This window comes from Anomaloglossus baeobatrachus, unplaced genomic scaffold (assembly GCF_048569485.1).
Source record: "Anomaloglossus baeobatrachus isolate aAnoBae1 unplaced genomic scaffold, aAnoBae1.hap1 Scaffold_830, whole genome shotgun sequence".
NCBI classification, from domain to species: Eukaryota; Metazoa; Chordata; class Amphibia; order Anura; family Aromobatidae; genus Anomaloglossus; species Anomaloglossus baeobatrachus.
The window spans coordinates 1-22,496 of NW_027445218.1; the positions used below are offsets into that span (position 1 = coordinate 1).

At 51.3% G+C, this 22,496-nt stretch overlaps 1 protein-coding gene across 1 annotated transcript in view; it reads right to left on the minus strand.

The window, feature by feature from the left end:
- Positions 1–6,437: 6,437 nt before the first annotated feature.
- The window catches only part of LOC142288452 (FAST kinase domain-containing protein 1, mitochondrial-like), a gene marked incomplete at its 5' end in the record, with an annotated part of 63,526 nt that continues 47,467 nt past the window's right edge, over positions 6,438–22,496 (minus strand). Inside the window, 2 exons of the mRNA XM_075333512.1 lie at positions 6,438–6,532; positions 9,473–9,587. Of these exons, the coding sequence (XP_075189627.1) occupies positions 6,440–6,532; positions 9,473–9,587 (208 nt within the window). The remainder of the gene's footprint in view (positions 6,533–9,472; positions 9,588–22,496) is intronic.

Genomic DNA, 22,496 nt, shown 5'->3' on the forward strand with positions numbered 1-22,496 from the left:
AGCGACAAGCCCTTTTCCAACCCAGATTGCAGGAAGGAAAGAACGACCGGTAACGCGAATGGCCAGGGGGATACTCCTTGTGCAGAGCACCAGGATAAGAAAATCTTCCACGTTCTGTGGTAGATCTTAGCAGACGTGGGCTTCCTAGCCTGTCTCATGGTGGCCACGACCCCTTGGGGTAATCCTGAAGACGCTAGGATCCAGGACTCAATGGCCACACAGTCAGGTTCAGGGCCGCAGAATTCCGATGGAAAAACGGCCCTTGGGACAGTAAGTCTGGACGGTCTGGTAGTGCCCACGGTTGGCCGACCGTGAGATGCCACAGATCCGGGTACCACGACCTCCTCGGCCAGTCTGGGGCGACGAGTATGACGCGGCCGCAATCGGATCTGATCTTGCGTAACACTCTGGGCAAGAGTGCCAGAGGTGGAAACACATAAGGGAGCCGGAACTGCGACCAATCTTGCACTAAGGCGTCTGCCGCCAGAGCTCTTTGATCGCGAGACCGCGCTATGAAGGTCGGGACCTTGTTGTTGTGTCGAGACGCCATTAGGTCGACGTCCGGCACCCCCCAGCGGCGACAGATTTCCTGAAACACGTCCGGGTGAAGGGACCATTCCCCTGCGTCCATACCCTGGCGACTGAGGAAGTCTGCTTCCCAGTTTTCTACGCCAGGGATGTGAACTGCTGATATGGTGGATGCCCTTTCCTCCACCCACATCAGAATCCGCCTGACTTCCTGGAAGGCTTGCCGACTGCGTGTCCCTCCTTGGTGGTTGATGTATGCCACCGCTGTGGAGTTGTCCGACTGAATTCGGATCTGCTTTCCTTCCAGCCACTGCTGGAAGGCTAATAGGGCAAGATACACTGCCCTGATTTCCAGAACATTGATCTGAAGGGTGGACTCCTGCTGAGTCCACGTCCCTTGAGCCCTGTGGTGGAGAAAAACTGCTCCCCACCCTGACAGACTCGCATCTGTCGTGACCACTGCCCAGGATGGGGGCAGGAATGATCTTCCCTGTGATAATGAGGTGGGAAGAAGCCACCATTGCAGAGAGTCCTTGGCCGTCTGAGAAAGAGAGACTTTCCTGTCTAGGGAAGTTGTCTTCCCGTCCCATTGGCGGAGAATGTCCCATTGAAGTGGGCGCAGATGAAACTGTGCAAACGGGACTGCCTCCATTGCTGCCACCATCTTCCCTAGGAAGTGCATGAGGCGCCTTAAGGGGTGCGACTGACCCTGAAGGAGAGACTGCACCCCTGTCTGTAGTGACCGCTGCTTGTTCAGCGGAAGCTTCACTATCGCTGAGAGAGTATGAAACTCCATGCCAAGATACGTTAGTGATTGAGTCGGTGCCAGGTTTGACTTTGAAAAGTTGATGATCCACCCGAAAGTCTGGAGAGTCTCCAGCGCAACATTCAGGCTGTGTTGGCATGCCTCTTGAGAGGGTGCTTTGACAAGTAGATCGTCTAAGTAAGGGATCACCGAATGTCCCTGAGAATGCAAGACTGCTACCACTGCCGCCATGACCTTGGTGAAAACCCGTGGGGCTGTCGCCAGACCAAATGGCAGAGCTACGAACTGGAGATGGTCGTCTCCTATCACGAAACGTAGAAAACGTTGGTGCTCTGTAGCAATCGGCACGTGGAGATAAGCATCTTTGATGTCTATTGATGCAAGGAAATCTCCTTGAGACATTGAAGCAATGACGGAGCGGAGGGATTCCATCCGGAACCGCCTGGCGTTCACATGCTTGTTGAGCAGCTTTAGGTCCAGAACAGGACAAAACGAGCCGTCCTTTTTTGGGACCACAAAGAGATTGGAGTAAAAACCCTGCCCTTGTTCCTGCTGAGGAACAGGGATCACCACTCCTTCTGCTTTTAGTGAGCACACCGCCTGCAGAAGGGCATCTGCTCGGTCGGGATGTGGGGAGGTTCTGAAGAACCGAGGCGGAGGACGAGAACTGAACTCTATCCTGTACCCGTGAGACAAAATGTCTGTTACCCACCGGTCTTTGACCTGTGGCAGCCAAATGTCGCAAAAGCGGGAGAGCCTGCCACCGACCGAGGATGCGGAGGGATGAGGCCGAAAGTCATGAGGCAGCCGCCTTGGAAGCGGTCCCTCCGGTTGCTTTCTTGGGGCGTGAGTGAGCCCGCCAGGAATCTGAGCTCCTTTGCTCCTTCTGAGTCCCTTTGGACGAGGAGAATTGGGTCTTGCCGGAGCCTCGAAAGGACCGAAACCTCGACTGCCACTTCCTCTGTTGAGGTTTGCTTGATCTGGGCTGGGGTAAGGAGGAGTCTTTACCCTTGGATTGTTTAATGATTTCAGCCAATTGTTCACCAAACAGTCTATCTACAGATAGTGGCAAGCTGGTTAAACATTTTTTGGAAGCAGAATCCGCTTTCCATTCCTTTAACCACAAGGCTCTGCGCAAAACCACAGAATTGGCAGACGCTATTGAGGTACGGCTTGTAGAGTCCAGGACAGCGTTGATAGCGTAGGTCGCAAACGCAGACATTTGCGAGGTTAGGGACGCTACTCGCGGCACTGCTGGACGTATGATAGAGTCCACCTGTGCTAGACCAGCTGAAATAGCTTGGAGTGCCCACACGGCCGCGAATGCTGGAGCAAACGACGCGCCGATAGCTTCATAGACAGACTTTAACCAAAAGGTCCATCTGTCTGTCATTGGCATCTTTAAGTGAAGCCCCATCCTCCACTGCAACTATGGATCTAGCCGCAAGTCTGGAGATTGGGGGGTCCACCTTTGGACACTGGGTCCAGCGTTTGACCACGTCAGGGGGAAAGGGATAACGTGTATCCTTAAGACGTTTGGAGAAACGCTTGTCCGGGTAAGCATGGTGTTTCTGGACTGATTCTCTGAAGTCAGCGTGGTCCAGAAAAGTACTCAGTTTACGCTTGGGATACCTGAAATGGAACTTCTCCTGCTGTGCAGCTGCCTCCTCTGCAGAAGGGGCAGGGGGAGAAATTTCCAATAGACTATTGATGGCCGCTATAAGGTCATTTACCACGGCATCACCATCAGGAGTATCCAGATTGAGAGCGGTGTCAGGATTAGACTCCTGATCACCCTCCTCTGTCTCATCATGTAGAGACTCTTCTCGCTGAGACCCTGATCCGCGTGATGACGTGGAGGGTCTCTCCCAGCGAGCACGCTTAGGCTGCCTGGGACTGTCATCTGAATCAGAGCCGTCAGGCTGAGATGCCTGGGACCCCCTTGAATCACGGATTAACTCCAAATGAGGGGGACCGGGGAACGTTGCCGCAGCAGTGTCCATGGTCTGAGTAACTGGCCTGGCCTGCAAGGTCTCTAGTATCTTTGTCATAGTGACAGACATTTTGTCAGCAAAAACTGCAAACTCTGTCCCCGTCACCGGGACAGGGTTCACCGGCGACTCTGCCTGGGCCACTACCACCATAGACTCCGGCTGACGAAGTGGCACAGGGACCGAGCATTGCACACAATGGGGGTCATTGTAACCTGCCGGTAGATCAGCCCCACAAGCGGCACAAGCAGCGCTTACAGCCTGTGTCTTGGCACCCTTGCGTTTTGCGGATGACATGTTGTCGTCTCCTCAGAGCAAGCTAGGGTATACAGCCAAGAAGCGACCTTACAGTGCAATATATATATACATATATATATGGTATAAAGAAAAAAGGTACACCAAAATAACACTGTGGCACTAGTGGGGCCAGCACTAAAGTGCTGCTTACCGCCCGCTTAACGCGGGTGTGTGGTCGCCAGAAATCCCTTGTCTGGGTCTCCCAGAGCCTGTGTCCGTTCTCCAGCCAGACTGCATGTAAGGAATGGCTGCCGGCGTCCTATGGAGAGGGGCGGGCCCTGGGCGTGTGCAGACAAAGAGCGGGAAACCTGCGTCCCCCTGTGCTCAGTGAGAGGGCTGGAGCATGTAAATAAGGCTCCAGCCCTCGGCGCTGATTAAACGTACAGCGTCTCTCCCTTGCCCTGATTGACAGGGTGGGGGCGGGAACGAAGCGGAGCTAGGCCGCAGAAGCCGGGGACTAAATTTATAAGCGACGCCGTCGTAAAAGCACGGTCGGCGCTAAGTCCCCGGCGCACTACAAGTCGCAGCCGCGCCGCCGCTCCAGGGGCGGCCGGCGCGGCAGTCCCCAACACATAAAATCACTCAGACAAACTGTAGTGACTGTAACCCCAGCGCGCAGCGCTACTGTCCCCGGCGCACTAGCACGCCCAGCAAGTCTGGAATGTGCACGGCCTGTTTGGGACACAGAGTACCTGAATGTCGCAGGGCCTTGTCCCTGAACGGTACCCAGCTCCGTATCCAGCAGGTTCCATGGGTCTGTGGATGGAGCCCGGCCTCAGGGCTTGGGGGCCGGTAAGATCCCACTTCCACAGAGCCCCTCAGGGGGATGGGGAAGGAAAACAGCATGTGGGCTCCAGCCTCCGTACCCACAATGGGTACCTCAACCTTAACAAACACCGCCGACATAAAGTGGGGTGAGAAGGGAGCATGCTGGGGGCCCTAGTATGGGCCCTCTTTTCTTCCATCCGACATAGTCAGCAGCTGCTGCTGACTAAACAGTGGAGCTATGCGTGGATGTCTGACCTCCTTCGCACAAAGCAGAAAACTGGTGAGCCAGTGATCCCACTGGGGGTGTATAGCCAGAAGGGGAGGGGCCTTACACTTTTTAGTGTAATGCTTTGTGTGGCCTCCGGAGGCAGTACTATACACCCAATCGTCTGGGTCTCCCAATGGAGCGCCGAAGAAAGCGATAATATTATTGTCAAAGTTATTTCTGGCCATAATAACAAGCAGACACAGTTTTCTTTGTATGTAGCTGTAGACGGGTCATGGTTCCTGTGCTGGGAGATGGTAGCCCTGGATTGCAGATTCATGTTTTTTTATACAGCATATTGACTGCTGGCTTCATGTGTCACTCACTTGGAATAATGCAGAATGCTAACACAACAAGGCAGAGTGATGCTCTGTGCAAAGTTCTTCTGGGAAACCTCAGATCCTGGTATCTAAACACTGTACAGACCCCCTTCATGGGGATGGTGTATCCTAATAACAGTGGCCTTTTTCCGCAGGATAACGTCGCTGCCACACTGCAAACCCTGTTCAGGGATGGTTTGATGGAACATGACAAAGATCAAGATCATGACTTGGCCACCATGTTTCCCAGATATTCAGTTGGATTCAGGATCTGTGCTGGAAAAACAAATTCGAACCATGGAGCACGAACCTCACAACTTACAGGACTTAAGGGTTAGTACTTCTCTGCTTCCATAATGAAAGGTGAGTGGGGTAGTAGACGTCACATGCGACACCAGCTGGAACATGTAGCCCCATCAGCAGATATCAGTAGACCTGATGTCTCCTGCTCCGCTCTCCTCTTAAGGCCGGCTTCACACTTGCGATTAACTCGCATGAGTGCAATGCGAGAAATTCTTGCATTGCACTCGGACCCATGTTAATCAATGAGGCAGCTCCCATCTGCTATTTTTTTTCTCAGTCCAAATCGGACTGAGAAAAAAAAATAAAATAAAAAAAAAACAAAAACGCAGCATGCTGCGTTTTGTAGAGTTTCTCGCACGAGTCACTTCAATGCAAGTCTATGGGTGCGAGAAAAAAAACGCATGTCACACGGACGGCACATGGACCATCCTAGTGACATCCGTTTATCACAATAGATTTCTAGCAAGCTGCAGAGAATAATGTAAATGCTCCTGTACATAACAGTACATGAGTAGCAGCTGCTGAGGGTAAAACCTGATTGCACACTGACAGCACACTGACAGCACACTGACAGCACACTGACAGCACACTGACAGCACACTGATGAAATGTGAGAAGAAATCGTCCGCCTTTCTGGCATGAGAATCGGACCAATTTTACACTCGCAAGTGTGATTCCAGCCTAATTCAAAACTAAGCAGAGCAGAATTAACCCATCCTGCTCATAATGTCATGGGGTCAGATACCACAGGACGCCATCAGAGATTTTGAGGAGTCCTTATCTCAACATATCATAGCTGTTTTGACAGCACAAGGAAGCAAAGAAGAGAGGAGATCTCACTAATAGCCATAGGTATGGGTTTGCTCACTTCTGGCAGATTTGTTGCAGAATTTTCTGACTATCCCTTAATGTAAATGCTGCAAAAATAAATGCACTGCAGGTGAATATACCCTGACAGATCAACATATAGATTGCACCAGTGTAATCAGGCCCATGTGTGAAGTTTGCTTTGTTTTCTTCAAGTTGAAAAGACAGCAGCCATGTTTTTCTTATGTTTTATGGCAACTTTGGGTCTCTCTAACGTTTCACCAAAAATCTTGACGATGTCCAAGTGCATGATGTGCAAGTGCAGCTTCTTTAATGTAACACACATATACAATTGAATAAAAAATATATTTTATTTACAAAGTTGTATGAAACATCACAGCTCACTAGCAAAGATCTTCTTCCTGAGGTAGTTAATCCACGTTTCCTTTGTTCCTAATTCCATTGAATTCCATTCGAAACTAGGAATCTGTAAAATAGAAATAGCACATAACTGTGAGAAATATACTGGTATATACAGTTAGGTCCAGAAATATTTGGACAGTGACACAATTTTCGCGAGTTGGGCTCTGCATGCCACCACATTGGATTTGAAATGAAATCTCTACAACAGAATTCAAGTGCAGATTGTAACGTTTAATTTGAAGGTTTGAACAAAAATATCTGATAGAAATTGTAGGAATTGTACACATTTCTTTACAAACACTCCACATTTTAGGAGGTCAAAAGTAATTGGACAAATAAACCAAACCCAAACAAAATATTTTTATTTTCAATATTTTGTTGCGAATCCTTTGGAGGCAATCACTGCCTTAAGTCTGGAACCCATGGACATCACCAAACGCTGGGTTTCCTCCTTCTTAATGCTTTGCCAGGCCTTTACAGCCGCAGCCTTGAGGTCTTGCTTGTTTGTGGGTCTTTCCGTCTTAAGTCTGGATTTGAGCAAGTGAAAAGCATGCTCAATTGGGTTAAGATTTGGTGATTGACTTGGCCATTGCAGAATGTTCCACTTTTTTGCACTCATGAACTCCTGGGTAGCTTTGGCTGTATGCTTGGGGTCATTGTCCATCTGTACTATGAAGCGCCGTCCGATCAACTTTGCGGCATTTGGCTGAATCTGGGCTGAAAGTATATCCCGGTACACTTCAGAATTCATCCGGCTACTCTTGTCTGCTGTTATGTCATTAATAAACACAAGTGACCCAGTGCCATTGAAAGCCACGCATGACCATGCCATCACGTTGCCTCCACCATGTTTTACAGAGGATGTGGTGTGCCTTGGATCATGTGCCGTTCCCTTTCTTCTCCAAACTTTTTTCTTCCCATCATTCTGGTACAGGTTGATCTTTGTCTCATCTGTCCATAGAATACTTTTCCAGAACTGAGCTGGCTTCATGAGGTGTTTTTCAGCAAATTTAACTCTGGCCTGTCTATTTTTGGAATTGATGAATGGTTTGCATCTAGATGTGAACCATTTGTATTTACTTTCATGGAGTCTTCTCTTTACTGTTGACTTAGAGACAGATACACCTACTTCACTGAGAGTGTTCTGGACTTCAGTTGATGTTGTGAATGGGTTCTTCTTCACCAAAGAAAGTATGCGGCGATCATCCACCACTGTTGTCATCCGTGGACGCCCAGGCCTTTTTGAGTTCCCAAGCTCACCAGTCAATTCCTTTTTTCTCAGAATGTACCCGACTGTTGATTTTGCTACTCCAAGCATGTCTGCTATCTCTCTGATGGATTTTTTCTTTTTTTTCAGCCTCAGGATGTTCTGCTTCACCTCAATTGAGAGTTCCTTAGACCGCATGTTGTCTAGTCACAGCAACAGCTTCCAAATGCAAAACCACACACCTGTAATCAACCCCAGACCTTTTAACTACTTCATTGATTACAGGTTAACGAGGGAGACGTCTTCAGAGTTAATTGCAGCCCTTAGAGTCCCTTGTCCAATTACTTTTGGTCCCTTGAAAAAGAGGAGGCTATGCATTACAGAGCTATGATTCCTAAACCCTTTCTCCGATTTGGATGTGAAAACTCTCATATTGCAGCTGGGAGTGTGCACTTTCAGCCCATATTATATATAGAATTGTATTTCTGAACATGTTTTTGTAAACAGCTAAAATAACAAAACTTGTGTCACTGTCCACACACACCACACACCACATGTGGCACACCACATCCTCTGTAAAACATGGTGGAGGCAACGTGATGGCATGGGCATGCATGGCTTTCAATGGCACTGGGTCACTTGTGTTTATTAATGACATAACAGCAGACAAGAGTAGCCGGATGAATTCTGAAGTGTACCGGGATATACTTTCAGCCCAGATTCAGCCAAATGCCGCAAAGTTGATCGGACGGCGCTTCATAGTACAGATGGACAATGACCCCAAGCATACAGCCAAAGCTACCCAGGAGTTCATGAGTGCAAAAAAGTGGAACATTCTGCAATGGCCAAGTCAATCACCAGATCTTAACCCAATTGAGCATGCATTTCACTTGCTCAAATCCAGACTTAAGACGGAAAGACCCACAAACAAGCAAGACCTGAAGGCTGCGGCTGTAGAGGCCTGGCAAAGCATTAAGAAGGAGGAAACCCAGCGTTTGGTGATGTCCATGGGTTCCAGACTTAAGGCAGTGATTGCCTTCAAAGGATTCGCAACAAAATATTGAAAATAAAAATATTTTGTTTGGGTTTGGTTTATTTGTCCAATTACTTTTGACCTCCTAAAATGTGGAGTGTTTGTAAAGAAATGTGTACAATTCCTACAATTTCTATCAGATATTTTTGTTCAAACCTTCAAATTAAACGTTACAATCTGCACTTGAATTCTGTTGTAGAGGTTTCATTTCAAATCCAATGTGGTGGCATGCAGAGCCCAACTCGCGAAAATTGTGTCACTGTCCAAATATTTCTGGACCTAACTGTAGACATGTGAAATCCTGAGCACAGGTGATAAGTCGTCCTGTAAGGCTAAGGACACACGGCGAGTAAAGCGGAGCGAGTGGAATGCGATAAAAAATAAATAAATAAATATATAAATAAATAAATAAAATAAAATAAATAAATCCCATTCCACTCGGACCCATGTTACTCTACGGGGCCGCTCCCATAAGCAATTTTTTTTCTCAGCCCTAATCGGACCGAGAAAACAGTCACAGCATGCTGTGGGTGGAATCCGATTTGCTTTCTCTCGCACCCATATGCAAACGCATACGCATCAGATGACAATGGAGGAGATGGGAGATTAGTTCCTCCGTCTCCTCCGCAGCTGTGATCTGATCGCAGGATCCGATCACAGTGGTATGACACTCTGCTTACACTACAGTAGTGCTCGTGTGGCCCCAGCCAAATAAGATGATTCATGATATAATATATTAAAGCCCAACTCAAACTGTAACCAACCTGAACTACATAGTACCCCAGGATTTCCAGATGTCTCTTCTTCATGGCATTTAAGCCTTTGATCTTGGAAGAGTTTCTGCAAAATGCCACTGGATGAAGAAAGTCGATGGCGACTCTATAAAAGAAGGAGGAAATAAGGAGTTAGAGATTAAATTGAATTCTACTAAATATTTTACAAAAAAATCCACATTTGCAAAGAAGGGAATTTTGTTTACTTACCGTAAATTCCTTTTCTTCTAGCTCCTATTGGGAGACCCAGACAATTGGGTGTATAGCTTCTGCCTCCGGAGGCCACACAAAGTATTACACTTTAAAAGTGTAACCCCTCCCCTCTGCCTATACACCCTCCCGTGCATCACGGGCTCCTCAGTTTTGGTGCAAAAGCAGGAAGGAGGAAACTTATAAATTGGTCTAGGGTAAATTCAATCCGAAGGATGTTCGGAGAACTGAAGACCATGAACCAAAAGAACAATTCAACATCAACAACATGTGTACACAAAAGAACAACCAGCCCGAAGGGAACAGGGGCGGGTGCTGGGTCTCCCAATAGGAGCTATAAGAAAAGGAATTTACGGTAAGTAAACAAAATTCCCTTCTTCTTTGTCGCTCCATTGGAAGACCCAGACAATTGGGACGTCCAAAAGCAGTCCCTGGGTGGGTAAAAGAATACCTCGATAAAAAAGAGCCGAAACGACCCTCCTCTTACAGGTGGGCAACCGCCGCCTGAAGGACTCGCCTACCTAGACTGGCGTCTGCCGAAGCATAGGTATGCACCTGATAGTGTTTCGTGAAAGTGTGCAGACTAGACCAGGTAGCTGCCTGACACACCTGCTGAGCCGTAGCCCGATGCCGCAATGCCCAGGACGCACCCACGGCTCTGGTAGAATGGGCTTTCAGCCCCGAAGGAAGCGGAAGCCCAGAAGAACGGTAGGCTTCAAGAATCGGTTCCTTGATCCACCGAGCCAAGGTTGACTTGGAAGCCTGCGAACCCTTACGCTGGCCAGCGACAAGGACAAAGAGCGTCTCTGAACGGCGCAGGGGCGCCGTGCGAGACACGTAGAACCGTAGTGCTCTCACTAGATCTAATGAGTGCAAATCCTTTTCACATTGGTGAATTGGATTAGGGCAAAATGAAGGTAAGGAGATATCCTGATTGAGATGAAAAGGAGATACCACCTTAGGTAGAAATTCCGGAACAGGACGCAGAACCACCTTATCCTGGTGAAAAACCAGGAAGGGGGCCTTGCATGACAAAGCTGCCAGCTCCGACACTCTACGGAGTGATGTAACTGCCACTAGAAATGCCACCTTCTGCGAAAGACGTGATAAAGAGACATCCCGCAGCGGCTCGAAAGGTGGTTTCTGAAGAGCCGATAGCACCCTGTTAAGATCCCAGGGTTCCAGCGGACGCTTGTAAGGTGGGACTATGTGGCAAACTCCCTGCAGGAACGTGCGGACCTGCGGAAGCCTGGCCAGACGCTTTTGAAAAAATACGGATAGCGCCGATACTTGTCCCTTGAGAGAACCGAGTGACAAACCCTTGTCCATTCCGGATTGAAGGAATGAAAGAAAAGTGGGTAAGGCAAAAGGCCAGGGAGTAAAACCGTTATCAGCGCACCAGGATAAGAAGATCCTCCAAGACCTGTAATAGATCTTGGCGGACGTTGGCTTCCTGGCCTGTCTCATGGTGGCAATGACATCTTGAGATAACCCTGAAGACGCTAGGAGCCAGGACTCAATGGCCACACAGTCAGGTTGAGGGCCGCAGAATTCAGATGGAAAAACGGCCCTTGTGACAGCAAGTCTGGGCGGTCTGGAAGCGCCCACGGTTGACCCACCGTGAGATGCCACAGATCCGGGTACCACGACCGCCTCGGCCAATCTGGGGCGACGAGGATGGCGCGACGGCAGTCGGACCTGATCTTGCGCAACACTCTGGGCAGCATCGCCAGAGGAGGAAATACATAAGGTAGTCGAAACTGCGACCAATCCTGAACTAATGCGTCCGCCGCCAGAGCTCTGTGATCTTGAGACCGGGCCATGAATGCCGGAACTTTGTAGTTGTGCCGTGACGCCATAAGATCGACGTCCGGCGTTCCCCAGCGGCGACAGATCTCTCGAAACACGTCTGGGTGAAGAGACCATTCCCCCGCGTCCATGCCCTGACGACTGAGAAAATCTGCTTCCCAGTTTTCTACGCCCGGGATGTGAACTGCGGAGATGGTGGAGGCTGTGGCTTCCACCCACTGCAGAATCCGTCGGACTTCCTGGAAGGCTTGACGACTGCGAGTGCCGCCTTGGTGGTTGATGTATGCGACGGCAGTGGCGTTGTCCGACTGGATACGGATCTGCCTGCCCTCCAGCCACCGATGAAAGGCCAATAGGGCTAGATACACTGCCCTTATCTCCAGAATATTGATCTGAAGGGATGACTCTACCGGAGTCCAGGTTCCCTGAGCCCTGTGGTGGAGAAAAACCGCTCCCCACCCTGACAGGCTCGCGTCCGTGGTGACCACAGCCCCAGGTTGGGGGTAGGAAGGATTTTCCTTGCGATAGAGAATTGGGAAGGAGCCACCACTGAAGAGACGTCTTGGTTGCAAGGGAAAGCGAGACGCTCTTGTCGAGGGAAGTCGACCTCCTGTCCCATTTGCGGAGAATGTCCCACTGGAGTGGGCGCAGATGGAATTGCGCGAAGGGCACTGCCTCCATCACTGCCACCATCTTCCCCAGGAAGTGCATGAGGCGCCTTAAGGGGTGTGACTGACCCCGAAGAAGTGATTTCACCCCTGCCTGCAGAGAAAGCTGTTTGTCCAGCGGTAGTTTGACTACCGCTGACTGTGTATGAAACTCCATCCCGAGGTAAGTCAGTGATTGGGTCGGTGTCAACTTGGATTTCGGGAAGTTGATGATCCACCCGAACTGCTGGAGAGTCGCCAGAGCGACGGTAAGGCTGTGTTGACACGCCACCTGAGAAGGTGCCCTGACTAGGAGATCGTCTAAGTAGGGAATCACCGAGTGGCCCTGAGAGTGTAGGATCGCCACAACGGATGCCATGACCTTGGTGAACACCCGTGGGGCTGTCGCTAGGCCGAAAGGCAATGCCACGAACTGAAGGTGTTCGTCCCCGATGGCGAAACGCAAGAAACGATGTTCGGGTACGATCGGCACATGGAGATAAGCATCCTTGATGTCGATCGATGCTAGGAAGTCTCCTTGTGACATCGATGCGATGACCGAGCAGAGAGATTCCATCCGAAACCGTCTGGTGCTCACATGTCTGTTGAGTAGCTTGGGGTCCAGAACGGGACGGAATGAACCGTCCTTCTTTGGCACCACGAACAAGTTGGAGTAAAAGTCGCGACCATGTTCCTGAGGGGGAACAGGGATCACAACTCCTTCTGTCTTCAGAGCGTCCACCGCCTGAAAAAGTGCGTCGGCCCGATCGGGGGGCGGAGAGGTTCTGAAGAAACGAGTCGGAGGACGAGAGCTGAACTCTATCCTGTAACCGTGAGACAGAATGTCTCTCACCCATCGGTCTTGAACATGTGGCCACCAGCCTGCCACCGACCGAGGATGCGGTTCGGGGATGCCGAGAGTCATGAAGAGGCCGCCTTGGAGGCATTGCCTCCGGCGGCTTTTTGGGGGCGAGACTTAGCCCGCCACGCATAGGAGTTCCTCTGGCCTTTCTCCGGCCTGCTGGACGAAGAGGATTGGGGCTTGGCGGAGGTACGACAGGACCGAAACCTCGATTGTATTTTCCGTTGCTGAGGTCTCTTAGGTTTGGACTGGGGTAAGGAGGAGTCCTTTCCCTTGGATTCCTTAATAATCTCATCCAATCGTTCGCCAAACAATCGGTCGCCAGAAAACGGCAAACCGGTTAAGAATCTCTTGGAAGCCGAGTCTGCCTTCCATTCGCGCAGCCACATGGCCCTGCGGACTGCCACAGAATTAGCGGATGCCACCGCTGTACGGCTCGCAGAGTCTAGGACTGCGTTCATGGCGTAGGAAGAAAAAGCTGACGCCTGAGAAGTCAAAGACGCAACCTGCGGAGCAGAATTACGTGTGACCGCATTAATCTCAGCCAGACAAGCTGAGATAGCTTGGAGTGCCCACACGGCTGCAAAAGCCGGGGCAAAAGACGCACCCGTGGCTTCATAGATGGATTTCACCAGGAGCTCTATCTGCCTGTCAGTGGCATCTTTTAGCGATGAGCCATCTGCCACCGATACCACAGATCTAGCCGCCAATCTAGAGACTGGAGGATCCACCTTGGGACATTGAGCCCAACCCTTAACTACGTCAGAGGGGAAGGGGTAACGTGTGTCAGTAAGGCGCTTAGTAAAGCGCTTGTCCGGAACCGCTCTGGGCTTCTGGACAGCATCTCTGAAGTTAGAGTGACCGAGAAACGCACTCCGTGTACGTTTAGGGAACCGAAACTGGTGTTTCTCCTGCTGAGAAGTCGACTCCTCAACAGGTGGAGGTGGGGGAGATAGATCTAACACCTGGTTGACGGACGAGATAAGGTCATTTACTAAGGCGTCCCCTTCAGGTGTATCAAGATTGAGAGCAACATCAGGGTCAGAGCCCTGAGCTGCGACATCCGCCTCGTCCTCCAGAGAGTCCTCAAGCTGGGACCCCGAGCAGCGTGAAGAAGTCGGGGAAGATTCCCAGCGAGCCCGCTTAGCCGGTCTGGGACTGTGGTCCGGGCAGGGGTCCTCCGCGTGAGACCTAGGGCCCCCCCTGGGAGCGCGCTGTGGCGCGGGCCGAGAGGGTCCTGGAGGCGACGATCCAACAGGGCCCGGGGCCTGTGTAAGGACCGGTCTGGACTGCAAAGCTTCTAGCAGCTTGGCAGACCATTTGTCCATAGACTGAGCCATGGATTGTGAAAGAGACTCAGAGTTTCTCAGCAAAAACGGCAAACTCTGTCCCTGCCGCCTGGACAGGGGGAACAGGGGGGTCTACCTGAGCCGAGGGGCCCACTAGTGACCGAGGCTCCGGCTGAGCAAGCAAAACAGGGGTCGAGCATTGCTCACAGTGAGGGTAGGTGGAACCCGCAGGTAACATAGCCCCACAAGAGGTACAGGCCGCAAAAAAACCCTGTGCCTTAGCACCCTTGCTCCTTGTGGACGACATGCTGTTGTCTCCTAGGAGAGTGATCACTGAGGGTATATGGGAAAGGGTAAATAGCCCGACCGAACAGAAGTATATATATATATATATATATATATATATATATATATATATATATATATATATAAACGTAGCTATTCCGGCACCCTAAGGGGACCAGCACCGGATGACCGGTGTGGCTTACCGACCGCTAAAAAGCTGAGTGTGTCCTCCACATTCCCTGCCTTAGGCCTCCCAGAGTTGCAGAGCTCTTTCCTTGTAATCCTCCACCGGCAGAATGCCAAAAAAATGGCTGCTGGAGCTCTCTGGGGAGGAGGGAGCCGTGGGCGGCGCTAGAAAAAGTGCGGGAATCTGGGGTCCCCACAGTGATCAGTGAGGGGGGAGGAAACATGCAGGATGCTCCAGCCCCTCCCCTCCTCCCCCCCCCCCCCCCCCCCCCCCCCCCCCCCCCCCCCCCCCCCCCCCCCCACCCCCCCCCCCCCCCCCCCCCCCACCCCCCCCCCCCCCCCCCCCCCCCCCCCCCCCCCCCCCCCCCCCCCCCCCCCCTCCCCGTCAGGTCGGCAGTCCCGCCCTTACCCCTGACAGGCAGGCCCGGGGGCGGGAGTTTTGCTACTAGGCCGCAATGAAGCCGGGGACTAAATTTAAGACCGCGGCCGGCAAGCAGGCGCGGTCGGCGCGGAAGTCCGCCGGTCTTCACCAATCAGCAGCTGCTGCAGCGTCCGGGAAGAAGGCGCTCCATGCACAGCCCCCATGGGGACACAGAGTACCTTAGCGATGCAGGGACCGGTCCCTGAGGATGAATAGACTCCTGTCCGGCAGATTCCCACAGGGGCTGCGGAGGGAGCCCGGTCCCAGTAAATGGATGACCGGTCAGGATCCCACTTCTCCCAGAGCCGCAAAGGGATGGTGAAGGAAAACGGCATGAGGCTCCGGCCTTTGTACCCGCAATGGGTACCTCAACCTTAACAGCACCGCCGACGTAGTGGGGTGAGAAGGGAACATGCCGGGGGCCCCGTGGGGGCCCACTTTTCTTCCAACCGATATAACTAATATGAGAATGCATGAGTGGATGTGTGCCTCCTTCCACACAAAGCATAAAAACTGAGGAGCCCGTGATGCACGGGAGGGTGTATAGGCAGAGGGGAGGGGTTACACTTTTTAAAGTGTAATACTTTGTGTGGCCTCCGGAGGCAGAAGCTATACACCCAATTGTCTTGGTCTCCCAATGGAGCGACAAAGAAGAAGGGAATTTTGTTACTTACCGTAAATTCCTTTTCTTCTAGCTCCTATTGGGAGACCCAGACGATTGGGTGTATAGTACTGCCTCCGGAGGCCACACAAAGCATTACACTAAAAAGTGTAAGGCCCCTCCCCTTCTGGCTATACACCCCCAGTGGGATCACTGGCTCACCAGTTTTAGTGCAAAAGCAAGAAGGAGGAAAGCCAATAACTGGTTTAAACAAATTCACTCCGAAGTAACATCGGAGAACTGAAAACCATTCAACATGAACAACATGTGTACCCGAAAAACAACCAAAAATCCCGAAGGACAACAGGGCGGGTGCTGGGTCTCCCAATAGGAGCTAGAAGAAAAGGAATTTACGGTAAGTAACAAAATTCCCTTCTTCTTCGGCGCTCCATTGGGAGACCCAGACGATTGGGACGTCCAAAAGCTGTCCCTGGGTGGGTAAAGAAATACCTCATGTTAGAGCTGTAAAACAGCCCCTTCCCTACAAGGAGGCAACCGCCGCCTGCAGGACTCTTCTACCTAAGCTGGCATCCGCCTAAGCGTAGGTATGCACCTGACAATGCTTGGTGAAAGTGTGCAGACTCGACCAGGTAGCTGCCTGGCACACCTGCTGAGCCGTAGCCTGGTGCCGTAATGCCTAGGGCGCACCCACGGCTCTGGCAAAATGGGCTTTCAGCCCTGATGGAACCGGAAGCCCAGCAGAACAGTAGGCTTCAAGAATTGGTTCCTTGATCCATCGAGCCAGGGTGGATTTGGAAGCCTGCGACTCTTTACGCTGATTAGCGACAAGCACAGAGAGTGCATCCGAGCGGCGCAGAGGCGCCGTGCGGGAAATGTAGATTCTGAGTGCTCTCACCAGATCCAACAAATGCAAATCCATTTCATATCGATGAAATGGATGAGGCAAAAGGAAGGTAAGGAGATATCCTGATTGAGATGAAAGGGGGATACCACCTTAGGGAGAACTCCGGAATCGGGCGCAGCACTGCCTTGCCTTGGCGAAACACCAGGAAGGAAGCTTTTGGATGACAGCGCTGCTAGCTCGGACACTCTCCTAAGAGACGTGACCGCTACCAGAAAGGCCTCTTTCTGGGAAAGTCGAGAGAGTGAAACATCTCTCAGAGGCTTGAAGGGCGGCTTCTGGAGAGCAATTAGTACCCTGTTCAGATCCCATGGGTCCAACGGCCGTTTGTACAGAGGGACAATGTGACAAACCTCCTGCAGGAACGTGTGTACCTGAGGAAGTGGTGCTAGGCGCTTCTGAAGAATACAGATAGCGCTGAGACTTGTCCTTTGAGGGAGCCGAGTGACAACCTTTTTCCAAACCAGATTGCAGGAAGGAAGGAAAAGTAGGGAATGCAAATGGGCAGGGAGACACTCCCTGAGCAGAGCATTAAGAGAAGAATATCCTCCACATCCTGTGGTAGATCTTGGCAGACGTCGGTTTTCTAGTCTGTCTCATGGTGGCAATGACGTCCTGAGATAATCCTGAAGACGCTAGGATTCAGGACTCAAAAGGCCATACCGTCAGGTTCAGGGCCGTAGAATTCAGATGGAAAAAACGGCCCTTGGGACAGTAAGTCTAGCCGGGCTGGTAGTGCCCACGGTTGGCAGACCGTGAGATGCCACAGATCCGGGGACTACGACCTCCTCGGCCAGTCTGTGGCGATGAGGATGGCGCGGCGGCAAACGGACCTGATGTTGCGTAGCCCTCTGGGCAGCAGTGTCAGAGGGGGAAACACATAGGTAGCTGGAACTGCGACCAAACCTGAACTAAGGCGTCTGCCGCCAGAGCTCTTTGATCGTGATACCGCGCCATGAAAATCGGAACCTTGTTGTTGTGCCGAGACGCTATTAGGTCGACGTTCAGCATCCCCCAGCGTTGACAGATTTCCTGAAAACCGTCCGGGTGAAGATACCCTTCCCCTGCGTCCATACCCTGGCAACTGAGGAAGTCTGCTTCCCAGTTTTCTGCGCCCGGGATGTGAACTGCGGATATGGTGGATGCTCTGTCTTCCACCCCCATCAGACTCCGCCGGACTTCCTGTGAGGCTTGCCGACTGCGTGTTCCGCCTTGGTGGTAGATGTATGCCACCGCTGTGGAGTTGTCCGACTGAATTCGGATGTGTGTGCTTTCCAGCCACGGCTGGAAGGCTTGCAGGGCAAGATACACTGCCCAGATTTCCAGCACATTGATTTGAAGGATGGACTCCTCTGAAGAGAGTCCTTGACCGTCTGAGAAGGGGGACGTTCCTTCTAGGGACGTCGACTTCCCATCCCATTGGCAAAGAATGCCACATTGGAGTGGACGCAGATGAAACTGCGCGAAAGAGACTGCCTCTGCATGAGTCGTGTTAAGGGGTGTGACTGGCCATGAAGGAGAGACTGCACCCCCGTCTGTAGTGAACGTGTCCAGCGGAAGCTTCACTATCTCTGAGGGAGCGTGACACTCCATGCCCAGATATGTCAGCGATTGGGTCGGTGTCAGATTTAACCTTGAGAAGATGATGATCCACCCGAAACTCTGGAGAGTCTCCAGCGCTACGCTCAGGCTGTGTTGGCATGCCTCTTGAGAGGGTGCCTTGACCAGTCGACCGTCCAAGGAAGGATCACCGAGTGACCCTGAGAGTGCAGGACTGCTCCCACTGCTGCCCTGAACTTGGTGAAAACCCGTAGGGCTGTCGCCAGACCGAAGGGCAGGGTTACGAACTGAAGATGCTCGTCTTCAATAACGAAACGTAGCAAACGTTGGTGCTCTGGAGCAATCGGCACGTGGAGATAAGCATCCTGTGTCTATTGATGCTAGGAAATCTCCTTGAGACATTGAGGCAATGACGGAGCGGAGGGATGCCATCCGGAACCGCCTGGCCTTCACGTGCTTGTTGAGCAGTTTTAGGTCCCCCACAATCAGATTGGAGGAAAAACCGTGTCTTGTTCCTGAAGAGGAACAGGAATTACCACTCCTTCTGCCTGCAGAAGAGCATCGGCTCGGTGGGTAGGTGGGGAAGTTCTGAAGAATCGAGCCGGAGGCCGAGAACAGAACTCTATCCTGTACACGTGAGACAATGTCTCTCACCCACCGGTCTGTGACCTGTGGCAGCTAAATGTCGCCAAGGCGAGAGAGTCTGCCACCAACCGCGGATGCGGAGAGAGAGAGCTTAAAGTCATGAGGAGACCGCCTTGGAAGCGGTTCCTCTGGCTGCCTTCCTTGGGCGTGATTGAGCCCGCCTGGAATCTGAGCCCCTCTGAGCCTTTTGAGCCCTTTTGGACTAGGACAATTTGGACCTGCCAGAGCCTGGGAAGGACCGAAACCTCGACTGTCTCTCTCGGACAGCATTAATAGGGTAAGTCGCAATGCAGACATTGCGAGGATAAGGACGCTACCTGCGGCACAGATGTACCTGTGCTCAAGACCAGCTGCGCAAGACCAGCTGACATAGCTTAGAGTGCCCATACGGCTGCGAATGCCGGAGCAACCGACACGCCGATAGCTTCATAGACAGATTTCAACCAGAGGTCCATCTGTCTGTCAATGGCATCTTTAAGTGAAGTCCCATCTCCACTGCAACTATGGATCTAGCCGCAAGCCTGGAGATTGGGGGATCCACCTTTGGACCCTGGGTCCAGCGCCTGACCACGTCAGGGGGAAAGGGATAACATGTATCCTTAATACATTTGGAGAAACGCTTATCTGGTAAGCGTGGTGATTCTGCACTGCTTCTCTGAAGTCAGCGTGGCCAGAAAAGTACTCAATGTACGCTTGAGATACTGAAATGGGATTTCTCCTGCTGGGAAGCTGACTCCTCCACTGAAGGAGCTGGGGGAGAGATATCCAACATGCCATTGCTGGACGCTATAAGATCAGTCACCATGGCGTCACCATCCGGTGTATCCGGATTGAGAGCGGTGTCAGGATCAAAGTCCTGATCAGCTACGTCTGCCTCATCATACAGAGAGTCCTCTTCTGTGACCCTGACTAGTGATGAGGCCGAGTGCCGCTCCCAGCGAGCTCGCTTAGGCTGTCTGGGACTGTCGTCCGTGTCAGAGCCTTCACCCTGGAATGCCTGGGACCCCCCCGGAGCACTGATTTTGTTCCAAATGAGGGTGGCCAGGGAGCAATGATCAAGATTGCCCATGGCTTGTCTGGACTGCAAGTCACTATCCCATGACAATCTATCAGCCGAAACTGCAACACCGTCCCTGTCCATGGACAGGGTTCACAGGTGGTTCCTTTGGCCACCTCTAGTAGAGACCCCGGCTGACCAAGTGCTACAGGGGAGCATTGCACACAACGGGGGTCAGTGGAACCTGCCGGTGGAACAGTATCATATGCAGTAAAAGCAGCATAGAAAGCCTGTGTTGCTTTTTTGCTGCTGTAGTCTAGCCATCTAGGAGCATATAGCCGAGAATAGCGACCGCACAGTGCAATGTATAGCATACAAGCATAAAGTACAAATGAGCACTTCAGCACATGCAATATGAGCAGCTTAGAAAGCCTGTGCCTTGGCACCCTTGCTTTTTTGCTGCTGTAGACTAGCCATCTAGGAGAATATCGCCAAGAATAGCGACCGTACAGTGCAATGTATAGCATACAAGCATAAGTACAAATGAACACTTCAGCACATGCAATACAAGCAGCCTAGAAAAACTGTGCCTTAGCACCTTTGCTTTTTTGCTGCTGTAGTCTAGCCATTCTAGGAGAATATAGCCAAGAATAGCGACCGTACAGTGCAATGTATAGCATACAAGCATAAGTACAAATGAACACTTCAGCACAAGCAGCATAGAAAGCCTGTGCTTTAGCACCCTTGCTTTTTTGCTGCTGTTGTCTCGCCATCTAAGAGGGCATATAGCCAAAAATAGCGACCTACAAGTGCAGTGTAAGCATAAAATACAAATGGACACAACGGTATTTAGTGGGGTCAGCACTTCAGGTGCTGCTTACCGCCCGCCTATAGGCGGGTGTGTGGTCGCCAGAGTCCTGTGACTGGCTGCCAGCTCGGACTGCAGGAATGGCTGCCGGCGTCCTTCTCCAGCTCGTGTGACGAGGGGCGGGCCGTGGGCGTGCCCCAGGCAAGAGCGGGAAACCGGCGTCCCACTGTGTCCAGTGAAGGGGGCTGGAGAATGCAAAGCAGACTCCAGCCCTCGGCGCTGACTTTCTGTACAGCGTCCCGCCTCTCCCCTGACTGGCAGGGCTGGGGGCGGGAACGAAACGAAAACTAGGCCGCAAAGCCGGGGACTCGAGTAATAAGCGCGGCCGTCCTATGTGCACGGCCAGCGCGGAGTCCCCGGCGCACCACAAGTCCCAGCCGCGCCACAGTGTAAAAACACCTAGCAGCGGCCCGGCGCGGCAGTTCCCAATACATAAATTCACACAGCAAAGCTGCCGTGAATAATAGCACGAGCGCTCCGCGCTGTTGTCCCCGGCGCACTAGCACTCCCAGCAATGCTGGTGTGTGTGTGCGCGATGTGTACGGGGACACAGAGTACCTTAATGTAGCAGGGCCCTGTCCCTGACGATACTCAGCTCCATATCCAGCAGGTTCTCTGGGTCTGTGGATGGAGCCCGGTCTCAGTGCCTGGAGACCTGTAAGATCCCACTTCACCCAGAGCCCTGAGGGGGGATGGGGAAGGAAAACAGCATGTGGGCTCCAGCCTCCGTACCCGCAATGGGTACCTCAACCTTAACAAACACCCGACAAAAGTGGGGTGAGAAGGGAGCATGCTGGGGGCCCCATATGGGCCCACTTTTCTTCCATCCGACATAGTCAGCAGCTGCTGCTGACTAAAAACAGTGGAGCTATGCGTGGATGTCTGACCTCCTTCGCACAAAGCAGAAAACTGGTGAGCCAGTGATCCCACTGGGGGTGTATAGCCAGAAGGGGAGGGGCCTTACACTTTTTAGTGTAATGCTTTGTGTGGCCTCCGGAGGCAGTACTATACACCCAATCGTCTGGGTCTCCCAATGGAGCGCCGAAGAAAATGCAGATTTTTTTTATAAAATGCTTCTGTGCGTATTCAGAAAAATGAAGGTTTCTATTTTTCTGAACTGTAAAAAGCCATTAAAATGTAATAAAAAATAAAAATACGTGGGAGGGACCTGCCCATGCTCAGCCAGTACATTAGGAGGTCACTTGTGCGGAACACTGTGGGTAAATTGAACATGGGCAGCGAAAATCTAAAGATGTGACAATGACCAGACAGGTGACAGTAAGGAGAGGTGAGTATAATGATTTTTTTATTTTGTACATATTATGTATTATACGCTGATGTTGGGGAAGACTCTGGAGCATAATAAGGGACATTAAATTAACAGAGAATAAACTTCCCCCATGAATTTCCTTGGGAAAATAAAAATCAAGAAAACAGGTTAATTTGAATTTTGCTCAATCCGCTCATAATGTTAATGCATAAATTAAAGTTCCAAGAGTAATGAGACCATTAATGATAGTACAATTTCCTCTTTCCTGAAATGAATAAAGGTTATGGAAACTGTTATAGAGTGACCACTGTTTCAATATTTAATAAATCAATAGTACATATGAAAATAAGCTACTTTGTAATATGTCTTATCAGAGAAATCTGCTTCTTTCTCCTCCTGGACCGATCTGATCTTTCATTCTCAATTCACGGGTAAAAACTGTA